Genomic DNA, 20849 nt, shown 5'->3' with positions numbered 1-20849 from the left:
CTAAGGATTGAACAGCCATTCCATACTTGATATTTTTCATGAACTGTTTTAGAATTCCGAAGGAACGTGTGATGACCATACCAAAAAGAGGAGTATGGGTTTTTTTACAAGCAATGGCGAGATACAATATGCAAATCTTTCTAGTTCCTGCGACAAGTATTAATAAATCCGTGGCTGAGCTCTGAAAAGAAAATTAATGAGTTGGTCTTGTGGTATCAGAACCAGCAAATCCCTTCCTAATGTATATGTGGGTAATTATTTATGAAAATGGGCCTTTTAAATCCAGTCGTATGTATCAAGTATAATAGGTGAACTGGACTGTTTAGCGGGCCCAAAGTTGCTTGTGGTCAATCCTGCGCCAGGTGATAGAGTGTGAGATACACGAGTCTAGTCTAGCGCTCCTTCGTTTTCTCTTCTTCTTTCTTCTCTCTCTCAGATCAAAACTAACAAACAAACAAAAAAAGCTTCGTGTGCGTCTCTCGTCCTCTAAGTTTGTCGAAAATGCTGGCCAGGCTCGCTGCTAAGCGTCTTCTCGAGATCCGTCAAGTTTTCCGTCAACCAACTTCTCAGGTAGGTATTTCTCAAAATTTCTCTCATTTTTTTTGTCAGGCTCTTTCCCAATCTCATACTCCGTTTGGTGATTTCTATCTTACAGGCGTCTCGTAGCTTATCGACGGCCTTAAACTACGTGAGTGTTTTGGATATTCTCGCTGATTTTTGCTTTTAATTTTTCTGATTTTGAAATTAAATTGACATTTGATTTTTTGTTGTTGTTTTGATGGCTTATAGCATCTGGATTCTCCTGATAACAAACCCGATCTCCCATGGGAGTTTTCAGAGGCAAACAAATCTAAGGTCAGTGAAATTAAATCGCTTCTTGATTTTTGATAATGACGAAAAATTTAACAGTGCGTTGAACGAATTAGGGATTTTATTTTATTAAGTCGATACAGGTACGAACTCCTTTGATGATGTAAATTTTCACCTTAGTTGGGTGAATTTTGTGGTGAACGGCTATGGTAGAAACAAATTATACTGTTACTGGAAAATGTATGAATCATTAGCTCTCGTTCCCTACTGATTATACATCTCATACTAGAATCAGCTTCAAATATGTTTCGGGTGGGTGTGAGTGACTTACATTGTCTTTCTACTTAGAACAGAAAGAGTTTTTGTAATGTTTTGATGGGATTTAAGGAATGGTTTGTTTGATCCCAAATCCTAACTAACATATTCCTTGGCTTCTAATTACGCATCATGATCCTGTGAGTTGGTATTCCTAGAAAAAGATACTTATACGGCAAAAACTGGGATTTTCTGATATTTTCGGTTGTTTATATGTGTTTATTTTTGAACTGATTTTAGGGAGACTCAGAATGAGGGGCCTGAATGGCCAATAGATTGTCCGAAACTGCTTATATGTGTCAAATAGATTGTTCGGAAATTAGTTAGCCTGTTTTGTGGAATTAAACTACTAATATGTTCTTGTGCATTTTGTTCCAGTTTACTGTATCTTTATGTCTGGCTGCAGTAGTCTTTCATAGAAAGTGAATTCTATTTCCCCATGCATCCAGATTTTCTGGAAATATAATATTTTGTCCAAACTGTGTAGGTTAAGGAGATACTCTCTTACTATCCAACGAATTACAAGCAGTCTGCAGTTATTCCGCTTCTAGATCTTGCACAGCAGCAGCATGGAGGCTGGCTCCCTGTTTCAGCGATGAATGCAGTATGTTTTCGTTTCAAGTATATTTCAATTTTTTCTCAAAATATTGAAAGGATATTGTGAAGAGGGAGTTCATAACAATACAACAAAAATTTGCAGGTTGCTAAAGTTATAGAAGTTGCACCTATCCGTGTTTATGAGGTTGCAACATTTTACTCAATGTTCAACAGGGCAAAGGTAAGAAATACTTACTACCCCATAAACTCAAGTCTCTACTGTGCTTGTCAAAACACATATCCCATACCCATGTTTCATTTGCTCGTATAGGTTGGAAAGTATCACCTTCTAGTTTGTGGCACAACCCCTTGCATGATCCGTGGTTCACGAGACATCGAATCAGCTTTGCTAGACCATTTGGGAGTGAAACGCGGTGGTAAAGTTCTATTAGAAACCTTTCATTAAAAAAGCAAACAAAAGCAGCATACGATGATGTTCAGTCATAACAATATTCTGTATTATGTTTTTGCAGAAGTCACAAAGGATGGTTTGTTCTCTGTTGGAGAAATGGAATGCATGGTATATATTTCACATCACCTCTCTTCTTTCCGTAAATTGCAGAGCCATCACCAAGATTAGTTCTTTCGCATGAAAAGATAACAATATAAATCTCATGTGTTTGGTTTTGTTACAGGGATGTTGTGTTAATGCACCCATGATCACTGTGGCCGACTATTCCAATGGATCAGACGGATATACATATAACTATTTCGTATGTCAATCTCATCGAATAACTTTTCTTTTCTCCCGCATTATTTTAATTTTTGATGTGGTTTAAGACGGAAAGAGTAAAATTCTATTTACATTGTCTTATGCTACAATACACAGGAGGATTTGACTCCAGAGAAAGTCGTAGATATCGTTGAAAAGCTGAGAAAAGGAGAGAAGCCGCCGGTAAGACATTAACCCAACCCGTTGCATTTGGATACTTTCCTGATGTTCTTCTCGTACTATAGCGTACTATAGCATTGCATCGGTTTGGTAAAACAATCTATTTGTATAACGGTATAGGGGTGCCCAATCTGGTTTCGGTTCACTTTGTTGGATTTTGGATTTTCCGGTTTTTATTGGGTTTTCTTTAGGACTATATGAAAAATTTGAGGTTTGAAATTGTTAATTTTCTTCACGGTTAAGGTTTGTTTAGATATATAGCAAAAATGGAACCACCGCATTGGTTTGTTCCCTGTTTGGTTTGGTTTTCGGATTGATTTTGGTTTTAGGTTCAGTTTAAACCAGGTTGGACATACCCTCTAAAGCGAAAACCCTAATCCAGCTTCTCATTATGTTAATCTTTGTTTTTCAGCATGGAACTCAGAACCCGCAGAGGATCAAGTGTGGACCAGAAGGAGGAAATACGACACTTCTTGGAGAGCCTAAGCCACCGCAGTTCCGTGATCTAGACGCATGCTAAGCTAAGTTCTGTTTCGCCGCATTTGTATGTGGTTCAATAACGCAAAGGCTATAGCGATGTTTGACGCCTGTAGCATCAAATTGAGTTTACATTGTAGTCTTCTCGGTTTTGGAGTTTAAACCCATTTCAAACAAATTACCAAAGCCATCCTCTCTTATTATTCCAAGATTTTGTGAAATTGTAATAAAGACTTGTATGTGTTACTTTAAAACCCAAGAATTTTCAAACTTCTTTCAGAAAATTTAATTGGCAGACTTGCACAATTTTGTAGTTTATTTTACTAATAACAAAATAATCAATGGGTTTTTGGTTTATTATTCCAAAAGCTAACAAAATTATAAATAGATTTCCTAAATTTATCTCCATCCCAATGCAAAATGTAAACATGGGAGTTTGAATCACTACATGTCCTTCCCCAATATGTAGAGTATATACTTCATCCTTTGATAGTTGGATATTCAAATTTTAAAAACTCAAACCAAAAAAAGAACACAACAAATGTCTTTTTCTCCAAAAATCTTGATTCATGGGAACAGATTATTAATGTTTTCTCATTATTATATAACTCCAAATTCATACAAAACAAATAGGAATACAAGGGATTACAAATTACAAATACTTATTTTTATTTTTTTCTCAAATTGTACAAAACTAAACAATGTCCCACAACTTCCCACTACTACTACTAAATAATGATAATAATACCCCTTGAAGCTCCATCCTCAACTTCCCACTAAAAATCTTGAAAACAAAAAGTTGCTTTCATCAAAGTCCACCTAAAATAAAGGTAAAATGATAACAATCTCCAATATTTTAATCAAGTGAGCTTTTTGACAATTTTTTCCCTTCTACTGCAAATCCTACGTTGATTCCATCTACAAAGCCTTTTTCACTTTTTTTACCTTTCCTTCCAGATGAAACAAGTAGGTGTGAGAGGGAGGAGAGAAGAAACCAGAGTCATTAGAGCAGAAGCAAACGCTATGTTGGATTGCTGTACAAAACTCATTTTTGTGCACAAATCCTACTGTGGAGGATTAGTCTCAGGCTTCACCACCGAAGATGTATCCGGAGGCTGAGAATGGTAAATTGCCATTGCCAACGAGATAGGCATCATACAAAGAGCCTTTGATTGAAGAAGCTGCATCGCTGCTCCAACATTTTCTTCCATCAATTTAGCTACTTGACGTTCTGTCCCATCGTTAGACCATTTCTCCCATGCGGGTTGCGGAGCTCTTCCACCGTCACCCGTTTCATCCTATTGAGATTTTAAGAAAGAAAACTTGAATGAAAACCCCATTACACAAGTTTTGACCTTTTCTCCATTTTTTTCTTTAAAAAGTTTATTTACCTCAACTGATGATGAAAGAGGCATATCAGTAACAAGTGGAGCAACTGCACCGGCTCCACCAAGTCGGCTCATGCTCAAAACCTACCAAAAGTTGACCAAAGAGACATAGATATCATTCAAAGAGATAAGCTTTATCCCACACGAAAATTATATAAATAAAAAAGCTTTACTTTTTCAGATGAGCATGGAAGATTTCACAAGAAACACATTTTTATTTTTATTTAAAACAAAAGATGTACTATCTTATCAGAAATCCATCATTGCATTCTATTTCTTTGGTGTCTCCATTAACTTTTAAAGTAAAGCAGCTTTCTTTTTTAGCTTGCGAGAGCTTTAAGTAACCGACTGCATTTTTTGATGTAAGAAGCATTTGATCTATTATAATGTGATCATGATGATTGTAATTAATGTTCGAATATGGTATTATAATCCTAAACGGTCATTAGCCTTCCCTATGACAAAACAAAAAGTGAAAAAAGACTAAATGCCAAAGAAATCAAAAGCATTTATGACTTGTTTATTCTTTCCAACATTAAAAAACTGATCTAATCAGATTGAAATTTAGTTGAAGGGTAGGTGATGGTGGGACCAAAAGTAAGACCAGAAATCCATCTAGAGAATTTTAGATCTCTAATCTTATAATATGAACAAACAGATTTAAGATATTGCCTAGGGAACAATATGAACATTCAAGATAAGAGATCTTAGACTGGTTATATACCTTAACTTGGAGTCTGAGAAACTTGACATAATCGACAATCTCATCGATCATAGCAGCTCTATCGGTCTGCAAATGAAGACAGGAGAAACATTAACTGTTAAAAACCTTTCTAGAACTCCATATAATAGAAATGAGAAATGTTATCGTACAGGGGAAAGATACTGACCTTGTTCACAGTAGGTACAAGTTCCTGCAGTGCCCTGATCCGTTCTGCTATTCTTTCCCTACGTAGCTGTGGCAAAGTAAAACAAACATTCAGCTCATCCCTCCATAAAACCAAAGAGATCACTACACGATGGTCCATGTCTACAACTCAACGACCAACAACAACATGTATATCACAGGGAAAAGACCAAAAGAGTATCTGAAATTTACCCTCTCAGCAATGCTATGTGGATCAGTAGCCTGACCACGCCTAGCTCGAACCCTAGGGCGGATTGAGGTAGGCTGATGTGGCGCCGATGGAGCTGGCTGTTGCATTGGCTGCCCATGGAAAACCTTCAAAACAACACAAAACAGACGAAAACTTAAAACCATTTGCACAAGATTTCACTTCATAAGATGTAAAGAAAAGCACTTATAGCACAATAAGAGATTGTTTCTACAACAGGTTAAGGAATGAATAAATCAAGTTAGATGACAAAATCAGCCACACAGCTACATGAACTAGTACGAAGTTGCTCATAGAGTAACACGAGTTAACATATTGGTTTCTACTAAACAAACCAAAATCCTTTAGATTCAACAGCTCAAAACAAGTACCCAAAGCAACTCTACCAACATTGCTAAAAAGTTACCAAAAATGTTATCTTGAAAACCCTCAAAATCAATTTCTCCCATTTTCTCACAAAGCAAACAAAATAAGTTACAAAAATCTAAGAAACTAACAACTTAAAAAACTTACAGGTTTCATAGAAGAACATCGATTATCAACAACATCATCTGAGAATCGTTTCCCACTTCCATGTCCTCCTTCAGGTCTAAGAAACCCTCCTCCAGGTCCTTTCCCTTGATCAAGACTTAACCCTAGAGGAAACATCTGATTGTGAAACCCAGTTGGTCCACTTCCTCCTAACCCACCCATATGACTTCCTTCGTCTCCAGAACCCAACTGCAACATCATCGGCGGTGCTCCCCCGCCTAATCCGCCGTCAACTCCAGATAAACCGGCTCCGGAAGAGGCTGAGAAGTTAGGAAGACCGAGGATTTGCTCGAAGAAATCATCAGAAGGAGTTTGGTCAGAAAGGTTCTCGTGAGGGTTGTTACCAGCCATGGTTTGAGCTAAAAAAACAGAGACTTTTGACTCGGCCGAGTCACTGTGAGTTACGAATAGCGAGTTGGAAACCTTCAAGAAAATATTTATTACATGCGAAAGCTATACACAGATTTTAATGTTTTTTTTTTTGTTTTGTTTTTTGGGTTGATGAGATTTTTGAGATGCTTTAAAACGAATGAGGACGAACAAGACAGAGACGAGAAAGGAGCAGAAGAAAAGTGAAAACTTTATGCTCTGTTTATAAAATTTATCTTTTTTGTAAAAGGACCTTACTTTTTCAGATTTATTTCATTTTTGCCATCTCCTTATTTTGCCTTCCAGAAACACAAATAAAATATATATAAATGGGCTGAGTTTTTATCCTGATTGGGCCTTCTCTTCTGTGTTTTTTCGCTTTCGCTTTCCCTTTTTTTTTTTTTCCTCGACTCATGTCCATTTTTTGTTTAATTTTTAGAAAAATAATAGTTTATGTAATTTGAATTATAAAATATCATAAGAATTTTATATTATAAGCTAAAAAAGTTTATAATCATATCGACTTGTTTTGGAAACTTAGCGTCTAGCGCCATCTAAACAAGTAACAACCCTTTTAAACCGGTTTTAGCGTTTGAATATTGCGTCGAGGAGTGTACGAGAGTGCCAAGCTGCGCTTATATCCTTTCGCTTCTGAATAGATAATTTTTTGGGCTTCAAGTTAGCCCATAATAATATTTTGGGCTTGTTGGTCTTCGATTTGTTTTTGCAAGATTTTGACAATTATTAGTAGTGATCTTCTTTTGTGGTTAAACCTTTTAACAAAAAAAAAAAAAAAAAAAAAATCTTCTTTTGTGGTTCTTAATGTTTAGTAGTTATTAGTAATCTTTCGTAACACGTAACTGAAATATAAGGTCACAAACAGTCTGAGTTTGGATTTTTCGCATGCGAATGAGAAACCCTCGAGTCTCCTTCTCAAGAATGGGGAGGAAAAAAATGAACTTTGTTCCGTGAAAGCCTATGTTCAGGCGCAGCAACAGAAAAAAAACACTACGATCAAGCATCCAGAACAAAATTTTATCTAGAGCAATTATAATATATAATTAATAATATAGTTAATAAATATATATTTTTCTTTATGTTAAAGTATATATTTTTTAAATATATTTTAAGGTTTGATTGTTTGAAGTCCAAAAAATGAGCCAAAATTTTTGAAAGTATTGTTTATACTGGTTTATTATTATGCTTAATTAGATACATACTTAATTATTAATTAGAAAATATGCAGTTACAATCTTATAATTCATTATAAAAAATAAATATGTTTAATATATTTAAAATTACTTATCTTATTAAATCACACAAATTTAAAGTTTAAAATAATAAATTAACTACAAAAAGAGATAATATTGTTTAATATTACTAATTTACTAGTTTATTACTTATATTTTATTAAATTAAGATATATATCTACTTTACAATAAAGGAAACAGGAATTAAATTTGTTAAAAGTTAAAGTGAAAATTGAAAAAAAAATAGAACTAAATGCATATGTAGTTTTATTTAAGGAAAAATGGGATAAGAAAATGCTTCACGTATTAAAATACTTAAAGAAGAAGAAGCTACGGTGGTAAACAAAAGCCTTCAACAAATATAAAACTGACCAAAAAAAAACATATGTAGGTTTATGTAGGTTTTTTTTTTTTTGCTTGGCCTTCGTTTTCCCCTTTTTTTGTGTTTACGACTCATTTCAATTTTTTGTTCTCAAGGTAACAATATGATCATTACCTCTTTCTGATTGTTTTGCCAGATCGATTATATACACAAACAGTCGTGTCTTGAATCTTGATACGTTTGGCGGGGATGAAGTTACATCACACTATAAGGTATGTATATTCCGATTCTAATATTCGTGTGTCTTTAATATCTATTAATTTGGTTACATTGTGTTTTTTGTTTTTCGTTTTATATATGGATGTGTGTGTAGTTTACTTATGAAACCTATTTTGGAGAAGAATTATGCTCTGACGTATCAGGTGGTTCATGTAGTATGTATTCACTTCTTAGCTTGTACTACAAAGGAGTTATATATGCACGACATGTGGCACGAAACTCTCCTTGCCTTTGTGAAACGGTAGTTAAGAAAGAAGAGTTACGTACGTTTGTTCATAAAAAGGTATATACAAAATCAGATTGCAAAATCACTAGCTAGCTCATGTACGAGACCTCTACTCTTTCAGGTACAAGCATGCACTAACCTCGTTTCCTTTGTTTAAATCAAAATCTTCGAACTTTTTGTTTTTTTGAACCTTGCTTGAGATTACTCCTCAAATTGAGAAAGAGCTCCTACAACCTCCTCATGCAAATACTGGTCAAACTCGTTGGAACGACGTTATTGCAAAGCTGAAACTTTAGAATTAACTTTAATTGTTTTTTTCAAGTATTGATATCTATAACAAGGGAATCCTTTTTTCCTAGCCAAATAGATAAAGAATAACTATCCTTTGTTTTGATAATTTGGAACATCTTCGTTATCCATTCTATTCACTAGGCTTAACAAAACTAATTAATAAGTTGAGATACATTAGCACATCCTTCATATGCTTTCATCGTATTATTTTCAAGTATTCGTTAACTATTTGTACATGTGTTTAGGTGTGTGCGTCGCGCCACTCGCCAGACCCATTTTTGAATTAGCAATGTAGCAACTCGCAGGGCAAAAGTGGTATTTCAGGTCAAAACCACAATCGACACTGTTGCTTCTTCCTTTTTTCTTTTGTATCAACCGACACTGTTGTCAAGGAGGATTCAACAGGTATGTGGGCATCACACAATATCTTTGATCTTTCCTCGTTTTCAAAGTTGGCAATGTAGTAATATAAAATTGGTATTTTAAGCACTACTACGCGAACCGGACAACGGGTAGGGAATCCGACAAAAGATGACTCGACTGTTGACCACATGCAAATTAATTGACAGCGATCGCTCTCTAGCGTGAGTGGAAGGGAATCTAAAATTCTGTATAAATTTTCTTACAAACCTTTAAACTGACAAAATGAAAAACTAGGAAATGTGAACTTGGAGAGAATATATAAAGTGACCAAAATATAAAAAAAAAAAAAAAAAGAAGAAGGGAATATCCGAATGTATATTATGTGTCTTTTTTTTTTTTTTTTTTTTTTTGTCGTCTGTATATTATGTGTCTTTATTACATAATTTCAATTAAATGAGTGTGATTAGTGAATGATCTTAAATTATAATTTCACACGGGAATAGAACTGGAAACTGAAAAGTGGGAAAAACGCGTTTCCTAAATTGCCGCACTGTTTTCTTTTTTGTTTAGTATAATGATTTAACTAAATTTCTAAAAATGGTTATTAATAGTACATATTTAAAACCTAATACAGTAGAAGATTATGTAACATAATCCATAATTAATCTTATTACCTTTTAGTGTTTGACAAAACAACTAATCACTGTATTAAATAAAAAGGTCCAAAAAATCTGTCTCACTCATTCATTCATTGATTCACCTTCTCATCTTCCTTGCTCGACCCAAAACTCTTCCTTTATCCGATTTGTTTTTATAAATTCTCTTCCTTTTGTTCTTGTTGGGAATCTCAGAGAGAAAATGGGTCACGGAGGAGAAGGGATGTCGCTTGAATTCACTCCGACGTGGGTCGTCGCCGGAGTTTGTACCGTCATCGTCGCGATTTCACTTGCCGTCGAGCGTTTGCTTCACTATTTCGGTACTGTTCTTAAGAAGAAGAAGCAAAAACCCCTTTACGAAGCTCTTCAAAAGGTTAAAGAAGGTACACAACACCCATCAATACACAAAACTAAAAGGGTTTTTGTTTTTGGTTTTGTGAGTGGGTTCCACGGATCTTTTGGGTTTCTTCTGGTTCCTTTTGCGAATTTGTTCTTCAATTTTGGCTTTTTTTCCCGGATTTATTAGTATTAAACAGTGTTCTAACCTTTTGATTAACGCTCATAAAACTGTAAATTGATTTGTAAGCCTAATGTGAAGGCTATGTCAGATTTTGTAAGCAGGTTGAGTCTATAAAGTTTGACTCTTTAACTACTTTTTGTGTTGCTTTGATACAAATTATAAGCAGCTTTGATGTTGTTATTAGTGAGATGTGATTGTATCAAATTATTAAGCAGCTTTGAGTATTAAAAGCTATAAACTTTACTACTTTTATTGTGTTGTGTTGCTTTGGTGATTTTTTTTTTTTTTGGGTCTTTGATAAATCGTTTTGGGGAATTGCAGAGCTGATGTTGCTAGGGTTCATATCGCTGTTACTGACGGTGTTCCAAGGACTCATTTCCAAATTCTGTGTGAAAGAAGATGTGCTTATGCATATGCTTCCATGTACGCTTGACTCAAGAGCAGAAGCCGAGGCAAGTGGACATAAAAACGCTACTGCAAAAGAACATTTTCAGAGCTTTTTACCTATTGTTGGAACCACGAGGCGTCTTCTTGCTGAACATGCTGCTGCGGCAGCTGGTTATTGTAGCGAAAAGGTAACTTTAAAATACTTTTGGAGACTCGTTATAATCTTCTTTTTTAAGTGTTTCTCTTGCTTATTCTTGATTAAATCACTACTTACTTCTCGCTCTCTTGTTGTCAGCAAAAAGTACCATTGCTTTCGCTTGAGGCATTGCACCATCTGCATATCTTCATCTTCGTCCTCGCCATATCCCATGTGACGTTCTGTGTTCTCACAGTTGTTTTTGGAAGCACCAGGGTGAGCGTTAATTAACCACATTGAAGTTTCTTACATTCATCTGTCAGTTAATGCACCATGATTCTTTATTCATGTTTTCTATGTTAATGCAGATCCACCAATGGAAGAAATGGGAGGATATGATTGCAGACGAGAATTTTGACCCTGAAACAGGTACTACTACATTGCACAAGTTATTCGTTTTATCAGAATATGTATATACAAAATTCATGAAGATGCTAGTAGAATCTTGTTTGATTATTTGCTGTGCCTTTTGCAGCTCTTAGGAAAAGAAGGGTCACCCATGTACAGAACCATGCTTTTATTAAAGAGCATTTTCTTGGTATTGGTAAAGACTCAATCTTTCTCGGATGGACGGTATGGTGTTTTCAAATTACATTGCTTGTTTTTATTCTTGTTATGTATCCTTTGTAACCACCCAATGTTGAGATCATGTTGTTTACATAACAGCAATCCTTTCTCAAGCAATTCTATGGATCTGTGACGAAATCAGATTATGTGACTTTACGTCTTGGTTTCATTACGGTAAAATCTTGATTATTTTCAAAAGTTGAATATTGGTAATGAGAAAAGTTGCTTTGATCACTTAGACAAACATCTATTTTGTTTTTTTTACAGACACATTGTAAGGGAAATCCCAAGCTTAATTTCCACAAGTATATGATGCGTGCTCTGGAGGATGATTTCAAACAAGTTGTTGGTATTAGTTGGTATCTTTGGATCTTCGTCGTCATCTTCTTGCTGCTCAATGTTAATGGTATGCTTCATAAATAATTTTCTTATGTCTAGTTTTGATCTAAAGAAAAGCTTTTTTTTCAAATATAAATTGGAGTCCTCTTATATCGAAGCTTACACTTCTGTTACTTGCAGGATGGCACACATATTTCTGGATAGCATTCATTCCCTTTATTGTGAGTCAATTGTTTATTTTCTCAGATTGTGCTGAAATCTACTTTCAGTTAAACTTATTGTTGTCCTTATATTTTTGGGAAAATCAAAGCTGCTTCTTGCTGTGGGAACAAAGTTAGAGCATGTGATTTCGCAGTTAGCTCACGAAGTTGCAGAGAAACATGTAGCTATTGAAGGAGACTTAGTGGTGAAACCCTCTGATGAGCATTTCTGGTTCAGCAAACCTCAAGTTGTTCTCTACTTGATCCATTTTATCCTTTTCCAAAATGCTTTCGAGATTGCGTTTTTCTTTTGGATTTGGGTAAGTCAGGTTCTTTAAGAAAAAAACAAAACTCCAAGATTCACCTATAATGATGGTTAAGGCTAATAAGTATATTCTAGGTTACATACGGGTTCGACTCGTGCATTATGGGACAGGTGAGATACATTGTTCCAAGATTGGTCATCGGGTAAGCAAAAGTTTCATACATTGTTGATATGTCTCAGTTAATAAATCTCGTTGTATACCAATATATTTCTTCTTTTATTTAGGGTCTTCATTCAAGTGCTTTGCAGTTACAGTACACTGCCACTTTATGCCATTGTCTCACAGGTCAAAAACTAGTTTCAACTAAAAACCTTGAGAATCTTTGGTTCTAGTTTTTAAAATTTCTGAAGAAGTGACCGTCTTCTTATGTTACAACAGATGGGAAGTAGCTTCAAGAAAGCTATATTTGAGGAGAATGTGCAGGTTGGTCTTGTTGGTTGGGCACAGAAAGTAAAGCAAAAGAGAGAACTAAAAGCTAGTAATGGAACCGAAGGAGGCTCCCAGGCTGGTCCTGATTCTGGTTCTGGTTCTGCTCCTGCTCCTGGTGCTGGTTCTGGTCCTGCTCCTGCTCCTGGTGCAGGTGCAGGTTTTGCAGGGATTCAGCTCAGCAGATTAAGAAACAACGCAGCAGGGGACACAAACGACGAGATTACACCTGATCATAACAGTTGATCAGCAGAGATATTTTTTCTTGAAAAGATTATTATCAGATTTAGCATCAAGGGCCGGCATTGCTGTTATACACAAGTTATAGTGACATGATTTTTTATGGTTTGTTACAAAGCTACTCTATTGGGATTAGAATTGGGAATTGAATCTGATTGTATATATTTGGAACATCGTAGTTAGGGATGCCCATTCTAGATGTTGGTTCAGTTCCGGTTTAATTATTTTGGTATTTGGGTTATGAATTTTAGATACCAATGGAAAATCAAATATTATTCAGCTGGATTTTTTTTTAACAGTGTTGGAAAGAATATTTAAATTTAAAGACTTTGGATTTGCATAAAAATTTAAAGACTTTGGATTTGCATACAAATCCAAAATGATTTGTGTTTAACCGGATCTTCAGTTTGATTTTCCAATCGGTTTATTTTTGTTCGGTTCAAATGATTAAACCGGAATTGTGTTGACGTTTTGATTCTAAATCTGCACAAGAGAGTCAAAGCCACTCTGCTCGCGCTAAGTCGCTACTTTCATCTCTTCTTCAAAAGCTCAGCACAATGGATTCTCTCAAGAACCCTCCCACCACGGTTGGTCTATCAGAGACTTTCGCAAGGTTAAAGACACAAGGCAAAGTATGAAACTTCTCTTCTAAATCCCCCAAAGTTTCAATTTTGATTCCTCCCCAAACTCTGATCTGGGGGGGCTTTTCGATACTTTTACAGGTGGCTCTGATTCCATATATCACAGCTGGTGATCCAGATCTTTCCACTACAGAAAAAGCTCTTAAAGTGCTTGATTCGTGTGGCTCGGACATTATCGAACTCGGTGTTCCATACTCTGATCCATTGGCTGATGGTCCAGCAATCCAGGTTCGATTGACGAACGCAGCAAAATTTGAATCTTATTCTGAATATTTAAACCTTCTCGTTCTTTGGCTTAGGCTGCTGCGAGACGTTCGTTGCGTAAAGGAACCAACTTTAACTCCATTATCACTATGCTTAAAGAGGTGTGTCTTGGTTTTGCTTTTGTTTACTTTACCTCTCGTAGCCTTTCTAGCCTTATATATGATGGAACCAAAACTCTCAATAGTGAATACTTGTTTTAGTTTTCTTAAGACCTTTTTATATTCCAAATTTCTCAGGTTATCCCTCTGTTATCTTGTCCGATTGCATTGTTTACGTATTACAATCCAATCCTGCGGCGGGGAATCGAGAACTATATGACTATTATTAAAGATGCTGGAGTTCATGGTACATTTTACATTGTTTCAAGTTTTCTCCCAAGTAAAATGCTTATGTTGTTTCACCATTTATTTGTGGTTACTGTCTTCTCTATATTAACAGTTTGTTACATAACATTTTGACTCTTTGTAGGCCTTCTGGTTCCTGATGTTCCACTCGAGGAGACTGAGACTCTGCGGATTGAAGCTCGGAAGCAGCAGATTGAACTAGTATGATATTCTCCTCTGGCTGTCACTAAAATTAAAAGACATCATATTTCATAGCAAACTGTTTTCTTCTATTTACCATATTATATACTATGTTGTTCTCAAGGTACTGCTCACAACACCCACAACCCCAAAAGAACGAATGAGCGCCATTGTTGAAGCATCTGAAGGATTTATCTATCTCGTAAGTATCAAAGGTTCACGATTCTTTAGATCAGTACATGATGTGTCTTGTTCTTATGCGTGTGAATATTATCATCGAGGTCTTTTCAGGTAAGTTCAGTAGGAGTTACTGGTACAAGAGAGTCTGTTAACGAAAAAGTTCAATCTCTTCTACAACAAATCAAAGAGGCAACAAGCAAACCGGTCGCGGTTGGATTTGGCATATCAAAACCTGAGCATGTGAAACAGGTTGGGCTGCACACACTGACACTGGGTTACCAATATCACGGCGACAGGATTTGCTATTTTGACGTGGGTTTGTTTTAACATTACAGGTAGCTGAATGGGGAGCAGACGGAGTCATTGTTGGTAGTGCGATGGTTAGGATCTTAGGCGAGTCTGAATCACCTGAGCGAGGACTTAAGGAGCTAGAAGTCTTCACTAAATCTTTAAAGTCTGCTCTGGTTTCTTGATTCTCGAATACACAATGATTCTTCTCTTTCTTCAATGCAAAGAACCAGATGAAGCCACCAAGTGCTTCTTAATATTATAACATCCATCTCCAAATAAAAATCAAGTATTTTACATTATTGTTAAGTTTTCGGGTTCCGAAGGAGAAATACAAGAATATCAAAAACAAACAAATGATATAGGCTCAACAAGCTTGCAGAACGCATATGTTTAACGCTGTGACACGGATTCTGCAGAGAAGAGGTACTTGACACGGGAAAGAACTGAATCATGAGCAGGATCATAGGGATGGTCCTTGGAAGGGATCTCCAAGATTGCAGGAACTGGCTTGTTGTAGCTATCCACCAAGAACCGGATCATATTGGCAATCTACAAGTATGAAATTTTCTCATTATGTTTTTGACACAGTAGGAAAAAAGCAGAGTTTAAATTAGTATAGCTATAGCACATAGAAATAGAGCCCATGTTGTTCCAAGCTCATAAATGATATGTCTCTAAGGGCTGTTGCAAAGTGACCTCATCTTATGTTTCTTCACACATTTGGATCCAATGATATACTAATTACTGGGAAAAAAATAGTCACTAATGGCAGTAAACATAAAGGGGCTCTATAAAGTGGAGGAGTACAACTTTGATAAAGACTAAAATAAAACAGCACACACAGCAGTAAAGATGAGTAACAAGTATACTGAAATTGGAGGAAAGCACTTACATATTGGCTTAAAAGAATGATAGCGATATCATCCCTTGCTGAGAATTCCTTGAAAGCATCCTCAATTTGTCTCACAGTTGTCTCTAAAAGACAAGAAAAAAGCGAAATAAAGGAAAAATCACTTAATGTAGAAGACTAGAGGGTAATTTGATACAATTCTACAGAAATAGAAGTTAGGAAAGTTATCTCCTAACAAGACCACAGAAAAAATTGATTTGATGCAAAACTTTGAGACAAGTGACATAACTTGATTAATGATTGAAAACAATTATCTTTCCTAAAGATCCAAAAACATACTTGAATCCACGATGAGGTAATTTGTCTTCCTCCTTATGTCAACATTACCAACTCCAGCCATCAAAAATCCAACTATAGTGTCCTGTACACCAAATTTTAGCCAAGTAAGAGACGTTGGAAATTACAAAATGGTCATTACCAACAGATAGTTCCAAACAATTCTGCCACTGATTGATTTAAAACCAAATGTCAACTTGCAAGCTAAGTCACAAGGAAGAGAAAAGACATAGTCTTTCTGGTGGAATACAGTACAGAAAATCCAATTCTTATGCCAGAACAGTTGAAACTAACACAGAAAACCTAAATCCCTTGTTATGGTGGATTCAACAGATAGCAGATGAGATCATCATCTTCAGATCTAATCTGATCCGAAATCAAGAGAGATACAAAAACTAACGAAAAAGCTAATCTAGGGCGTGACAAGTACCACAAAGATTACAAATTTCACAAACAAATCCAAAGTCAAGCAATCCAAAGTCTGCGTACCCAACGCAACGCAAGGCATTGATATAGTTCAGATCAAATCTCAGAGATTCAAAACTTAACAGAGTAAGATCCCAAAACCAACATTATCTAAACAATCAAAACCACGAAACCTCAAATCCGTCATCAAAAGATTGATTTGTTTTTTCATTCCGTAATACGAGGTTACCTCATCGGCGATCATTGCGATGAGGGCAGAGTTGCGAGCAGGGATCGGAGCTCTCCCAGCCATATTTTGATTCAACTGCACACACACACACAAACACACAAAAACCCAGAAAACAAAATCAATCAATCCAGCGAAGACAATAATCGAAATTGAATACAAACCCTAATACAATTCCTGATCTTAGAGATTAGAGATGGATGAAAAAGCTCCTAGATTTCACACATTACCTCTTTTTCTCTGTTCTTCTCGTTTTTTTCGATTTGATCGATAGATAGATATGTAATCACTACCAAAAGACCCACGCGCAAACAAAAAAAAAAACAAACTTGAGAAGTCAGAACACGATTCAATTGACTAGATTACCCCTAACTTATACCCCTAATCACAACACTAACCCTCCTTTAATGATTGCTCTTTAACAATTTAACAGTAAAAGTGGCAAAACTGTAAATAATAATGATAATGAGTGCAAGTCCCATCAAAGCCAGCTTTTGCCTCTTCAAGGGTAATTTTGTCTTTTCCATACCTCTCTTTTTGTCTCTACTTGAGAAAAAAACCCTCCTGTGATATTTATTTTTTTTATATGTGAAGCAGAACAAAAGCAAAAAAAAAATCTAGAAGAAGGAAGAAGAAGAGTGAGTCAGAGTGGAGCTGCAATGGCGGATTCTCACTCTCTCAACAACAATCAGCTCTCGAGACACACTTCTATTTTCAATTTGCGTTTATGGGTCGTTCTCGGCGTTTGCGTTGGAGCCGCGATCGTTCTTTTACTCGTTCTCATCTCTCTCTGGTTCGTTTACAGACGAAGCAACAAGAAGAACAAGTCATCTCTCGAGCCTTCTTCTTCTTCTTCTTCTTCTTCTAAGTCTAATCACACGATTGTTCCCGTTGTCTCCAAGGAGATTCGGGTTGACCCGTCTCGACCTCCTGTTCAACCGGACCCAACGCCGGAGACACACCAATCTGTGGCTAAACAGAGAGAGGAAGATACCAAAGTTCACATCGAAATTGGGAAAGATCATCGGATTTCGTATGCGGAACGAGGCGGTTGGACTGGTTCCGGGTCGGGTGATCAGGGTTTAATTATGTCGGCGGGTCCTGAGGTTTCTCATTTAGGTTGGGGACATTGGTATACGTTGAGGGAGCTTGAGGTTTCTACTAATGGATTCGCTGACGAGAATGTGATCGGACAAGGAGGGTATGGGATTGTGTATAGAGGTGTTCTTGAGGACAAGTCAATGGTGGCTATTAAGAATCTGCTCAACAACAAAGGACAAGCTGAGAGAGAGTTCAAAGTCGAAGTTGAAGCTATTGGAAGAGTGAGGCACAAGAACCTGGTGAGGTTGCTTGGTTATTGCGTTGAAGGAGCTCATAGGATGTTAGTTTACGAATATGTTGATAATGGGAATTTAGAACAGTGGCTTCATGGTGGTGGTTTGGGATTTAAGAGTCCTCTTACTTGGGAGATTAGAATGAACATTGTTCTTGGAACAGCTAAAGGGTTGATGTATTTACACGAAGGTCTAGAGCCTAAGGTTGTTCACCGCGATATCAAATCTAGTAATATCTTGCTTGACAAGCAATGGAACTCGAAAGTTTCAGACTTTGGGCTAGCTAAGCTCTTGGGTTCAGAGATGAGCTATGTGACTACTCGTGTGATGGGTACGTTTGGGTATGTGGCTCCTGAATACGCGAGTACAGGGATGTTGAATGAGAGGAGCGATATTTATAGCTTTGGTGTTTTGGTTATGGAGATCATTTCGGGGAGGAGTCCTGTGGATTATAGCAGGGCTCCGGGAGAAGTGAATCTTGTGGAATGGTTGAAGAGAATGGTGACGAATCGAGATGCGGAAGGGGTTTTGGATCCGAGGATGGTTGAGAGACCGTCCTTAAGGTCATTAAAGCGTACCCTTTTGGTAGCTTTGAGATGTGTTGATCCTAATGCTCAGAAGAGACCAAAGATGGGTCATATCATTCACATGCTTGAAGCTGAGGACTTGGTCTCTAGAGATGATCGGAGAAACTCCGGAGGAGGAGCAGGAGGAGGAATAGAACCGGGAAAGTCACCACGGAGGAAGACAGATGTGAATGAATCAGCGGATGAGAGTTGTAATTCAGTTCTGATCAACAATGACCAATTAGCTTTGGAGAAGGAGAATGAGAATCAGTAATTTTGTTAACTATTTTTAGAAGTTTTGTGTGTTATGTGTGTAGATTTTTGGAAATTTGCAATAATTCAAAAAAAAAAAATTATATGGTTTTTTTTTCTTTTCTTTAGATTCAGTCTATTGTAATGTATAGCCTAAAGAGTTAAATAGTGTGTTGTGTTATATTGGATGTTAAGGGTTTTTATTCACTACAAGAATATTGAGTTTCAATATTGATATCATAGCGTTTAACAAATGCTATATCTGCGTCCGTCATTCTAGGTCAGACACTTTAAATAGTGTTTTTTATTCCGCTATAGAATTGTCCTATACAATAGTGTTTTTTCACCTGTAATTAAATATTTTATAATAGCATATTTGTTTTGTTATTAGTGATATTATTAGCAGCGTTTTTTAAATCTTAATTTCTAATATTACTGTTTGACCAAAAATTTTTTTTTTTGATATTACTATATTTTTCATTTTATTCCATTACAAGGAAAAAAGAATGAATATTATTAGTTATAAAAATTTACAAGTACAACAATTTTTTTATAGATGTCAAATTAAGTTAATTAACTAATACAATAGTGTCTAATGACGTGAAAGAAATTAAAAACGATGGAGATGAGCAAAAAATGTTTTGAGCAGTTTCTCGAGCTGATTCCGAAGATTGTTTCGAGTTTATGTTATCATATCTGGACTCCTTTGCACACTCTTTGATGTTCATACTTCATAGTTCTTCTGAATCACCCAATCTTCCCCAGTAAGATGTCTCTTGTAAAAACTAGTTTTTCCTGCATAATCAACCACAAAGAGAAATTAGAGCCTTAGCCAAATACAATCAAACACATTGAACCACATAAATTTACAGTCTCAGTTAAATAAAGAGAAATACCCATCAATAGCATTAATCTATGTTTTTCTTTCAAAGTTAGGACTTACTCTCAAATATTCCACATTTAGCACAAATTTAATATAATTAAATATTTTTAATTTTAAGAAAACTCTAAAATATCAATTTTAGATCTTCACTTTGTTCTCGTCGTTGAATACCATCTCAGTCGTTCGTTGTCACTAGAGTCTCCATTTCTTCTATCTCCATGGTTTTATCTCCGATGGTATGGAATTGGTGCTTAAAATAAATTTTAAGCAGCTCAGTTCCGATCTGTATGTGTTTAGACTTAAGCAAAGGTTTCTGGAATTGTCTTTGTAGCTTTAAGTTTTTGTGTTTGGAAATTTTAGATTGTGAAAGATGGACTCAAATACAACAGTTCATATGCCTTACACTTAAGGATTTGCGCTTATCATCAAGGAGAAACGTATCCTTCAAAAAAGCAACAAGTGAGTGAGTGAGTTAGAGTGAGAGTATATTTTTGTAGCTCTTCTTGTCACTTTTATTCAGTTTTGACATATTGAATGAGAACTTGAGAGTATTGTTTAATGGATTGTGTTTGGTTTTGAAATTTCTAACAATGTTTATTCTTTGATGAATCACATGTACAAAGTGGATGGGTGTTATGCAAAGTCAGCAGATATCAACACCACAGTTGTTGCATACCAAGTGTTCGTTATAATGTCATTGAGATTTTTGTATATTTAGAAATAGCTTCCTAAAATTCAAGAACGCATTCCTAAACATTATGAAATTCTTCCTAAATTCAAAGAAATGAACTTCTGAATCTTCTATTCATATGATGCCTTAATGTATCACAAATTACTCCACTATGATGAACTTTATGCACTTTTATGAGATTTATGCATCATCACTTAAAAATGTAATCTTCATATAATATTTCAACCATTATTTTTATAAAGAGCATCCTGAATTTCAAAGTGTCCTTCTTGAATACTATTGTAACTTTCCTAAATTTGAATA

General features: G+C 35.9%; 6 protein-coding genes and 1 long non-coding RNA gene across 8 annotated transcripts; 5 read left to right on the top strand and 2 right to left on the bottom strand.

Annotated features, from left to right (window-relative positions):
- The first annotated feature begins 306 nt into the window (after positions 1 to 306).
- Positions 307 to 3375, top strand: LOC104737507 (NADH dehydrogenase [ubiquinone] flavoprotein 2, mitochondrial). Its single transcript, XM_010457710.3, has 10 exons — positions 307 to 570; positions 656 to 688; positions 790 to 855; positions 1613 to 1729; positions 1826 to 1903; positions 1994 to 2099; positions 2196 to 2242; positions 2358 to 2435; positions 2552 to 2617; positions 3027 to 3375. The coding sequence occupies exons 1-10, from the start codon at positions 502 to 504 to the stop codon at positions 3132 to 3134; spliced, it is 768 nt and encodes a 255-aa protein (XP_010456012.1). The 5' UTR covers positions 307 to 501; the 3' UTR covers positions 3135 to 3375.
- Positions 3376 to 3671: 296 nt separating this feature from the next.
- On the bottom strand, positions 3672 to 6739 carry LOC104737506 (transcription factor UNE12). The gene is made up of 6 exons (XM_010457709.3): positions 6108 to 6739; positions 5579 to 5701; positions 5370 to 5435; positions 5204 to 5269; positions 4483 to 4563; positions 3672 to 4389 (listed from the first exon to the last, which is right to left on the bottom strand). The coding sequence occupies exons 1-6, from the start codon at positions 6474 to 6476 to the stop codon at positions 4156 to 4158; spliced, it is 939 nt and encodes a 312-aa protein (XP_010456011.1). The 5' UTR covers positions 6477 to 6739; the 3' UTR covers positions 3672 to 4155.
- Positions 6740 to 8045: 1306 nt separating this feature from the next.
- Positions 8046 to 9267, top strand: LOC147929990 (uncharacterized). 2 transcript variants are annotated; one of them, XR_015577898.1, is made up of 3 exons: positions 8046 to 8131; positions 8263 to 8338; positions 8440 to 8575. It is a non-coding gene; the product is annotated as an uncharacterized LOC147929990 (long non-coding RNA). The 2 variants fall into 2 exon arrangements; XR_015577897.1 differs by lacking the exon at positions 8046 to 8131 and adding an exon at positions 9108 to 9267 and having other exon boundaries at positions 8134 to 8338; positions 8440 to 8692.
- Positions 9268 to 9504: 237 nt separating this feature from the next.
- Positions 9505 to 13361, top strand: LOC104737505 (MLO-like protein 1). The gene is made up of 12 exons (XM_010457708.2): positions 9505 to 10264; positions 10723 to 10976; positions 11084 to 11200; positions 11293 to 11353; positions 11460 to 11557; positions 11651 to 11725; positions 11819 to 11957; positions 12071 to 12111; positions 12201 to 12410; positions 12491 to 12558; positions 12641 to 12701; positions 12795 to 13361. Exons 1-12 carry the CDS (start codon positions 10084 to 10086, stop codon positions 13086 to 13088), a joined length of 1599 nt encoding a protein of 532 aa, XP_010456010.1. The 5' UTR covers positions 9505 to 10083; the 3' UTR covers positions 13089 to 13361.
- A 188-nt stretch (positions 13362 to 13549) lies between these two features.
- Positions 13550 to 15281, top strand: LOC104737503 (tryptophan synthase alpha chain). Its single transcript, XM_010457706.3, has 8 exons — positions 13550 to 13714; positions 13805 to 13951; positions 14023 to 14088; positions 14224 to 14332; positions 14456 to 14532; positions 14636 to 14713; positions 14803 to 14940; positions 15027 to 15281. The coding sequence occupies exons 1-8, from the start codon at positions 13640 to 13642 to the stop codon at positions 15162 to 15164; spliced, it is 828 nt and encodes a 275-aa protein (XP_010456008.2). The 5' UTR covers positions 13550 to 13639; the 3' UTR covers positions 15165 to 15281.
- Positions 15200 to 17356, bottom strand: LOC104737504 (V-type proton ATPase subunit F). The gene is made up of 5 exons (XM_010457707.3): positions 17051 to 17356; positions 16824 to 16898; positions 16172 to 16253; positions 15875 to 15957; positions 15200 to 15531 (listed from the first exon to the last, which is right to left on the bottom strand). Exons 2-5 carry the CDS (start codon positions 16884 to 16886, stop codon positions 15373 to 15375), a joined length of 387 nt encoding a protein of 128 aa, XP_010456009.1. The 5' UTR covers positions 16887 to 16898; positions 17051 to 17356; the 3' UTR covers positions 15200 to 15372.
- A 123-nt stretch (positions 17357 to 17479) lies between these two features.
- On the top strand, positions 17480 to 19201 carry LOC104737502 (putative serine/threonine-protein kinase At1g01540). Its single transcript, XM_010457705.3, has one exon. The coding sequence runs from the start codon at positions 17480 to 17482 to the stop codon at positions 18992 to 18994; it is 1515 nt and encodes a 504-aa protein (XP_010456007.1). The 3' UTR covers positions 18995 to 19201.
- The last annotated feature ends 1648 nt before the right edge of the window (positions 19202 to 20849 follow it).

Source organism: Camelina sativa, chromosome 13, assembly GCF_030686135.1.
Source record: "Camelina sativa cultivar CO46 ecotype springtype chromosome 13, ASM3068613v1".
In the NCBI taxonomy this organism is placed as follows: Eukaryota; Viridiplantae; Streptophyta; class Magnoliopsida; order Brassicales; family Brassicaceae; genus Camelina; species Camelina sativa.
This window is presented reverse-complemented; position numbering and strand designations above follow the sequence as displayed.

Bases quoted from the DNA above. Each gene is read 5' to 3' on its own strand.
- LOC104737507 (XM_010457710.3), top strand. From the start codon at position 502: ATGCTGGCCAGGCTCGCTGCTAAGCGTCTTCTCGAGATCCGTCAAGTT. The intron at 1,730-1,825 runs GTATGTTTTCGT...AAAAATTTGCAG, and splicing joins CTGTTTCAGCGATGAATGCA to GTTGCTAAAGTTATAGAAGT. The intron at 2,243-2,357 runs GTATATATTTCA...GTTTTGTTACAG, and splicing joins TTGGAGAAATGGAATGCATG to GGATGTTGTGTTAATGCACC.
- LOC104737506 (XM_010457709.3), bottom strand. From the start codon at position 6,476: ATGGCTGGTAACAACCCTCACGAGAACCTTTCTGACCAAACTCCTTCT. The intron at 5,436-5,578 runs GTAAATTTCAGA...ACTTTGCCACAG, and splicing joins CACATAGCATTGCTGAGAGG to CTACGTAGGGAAAGAATAGC. The intron at 4,390-4,482 runs GTAAATAAACTT...AAATCTCAATAG, and splicing joins CTCTTTCATCATCAGTTGAG to GATGAAACGGGTGACGGTGG.
- LOC104737505 (XM_010457708.2), top strand. From the start codon at position 10,084: ATGGGTCACGGAGGAGAAGGGATGTCGCTTGAATTCACTCCGACGTGG. The intron at 10,265-10,722 runs GTACACAACACC...GGGGAATTGCAG, and splicing joins TCTTCAAAAGGTTAAAGAAG to AGCTGATGTTGCTAGGGTTC. The intron at 12,559-12,640 runs GTAAGCAAAAGT...TCTTTTATTTAG, and splicing joins GTTCCAAGATTGGTCATCGG to GGTCTTCATTCAAGTGCTTT.
- LOC104737503 (XM_010457706.3), top strand. From the start codon at position 13,640: ATGGATTCTCTCAAGAACCCTCCCACCACGGTTGGTCTATCAGAGACT. The intron at 14,533-14,635 runs GTATGATATTCT...GTTGTTCTCAAG, and splicing joins GGAAGCAGCAGATTGAACTA to GTACTGCTCACAACACCCAC. The intron at 14,941-15,026 runs GTTGGGCTGCAC...TTAACATTACAG, and splicing joins AACCTGAGCATGTGAAACAG to GTAGCTGAATGGGGAGCAGA.
- LOC104737504 (XM_010457707.3), bottom strand. From the start codon at position 16,886: ATGGCTGGGAGAGCTCCGATCCCTGCTCGCAACTCTGCCCTCATCGCA. The intron at 16,254-16,823 runs GTAACCTCGTAT...TTTGGTGTACAG, and splicing joins TCGCAATGATCGCCGATGAG to GACACTATAGTTGGATTTTT. The intron at 15,958-16,171 runs GTATGTTTTTGG...CTTGTCTTTTAG, and splicing joins TTACCTCATCGTGGATTCAA to AGACAACTGTGAGACAAATT.
- LOC104737502 (XM_010457705.3), top strand. From the start codon at position 17,480: ATGGCGGATTCTCACTCTCTCAACAACAATCAGCTCTCGAGACACACT.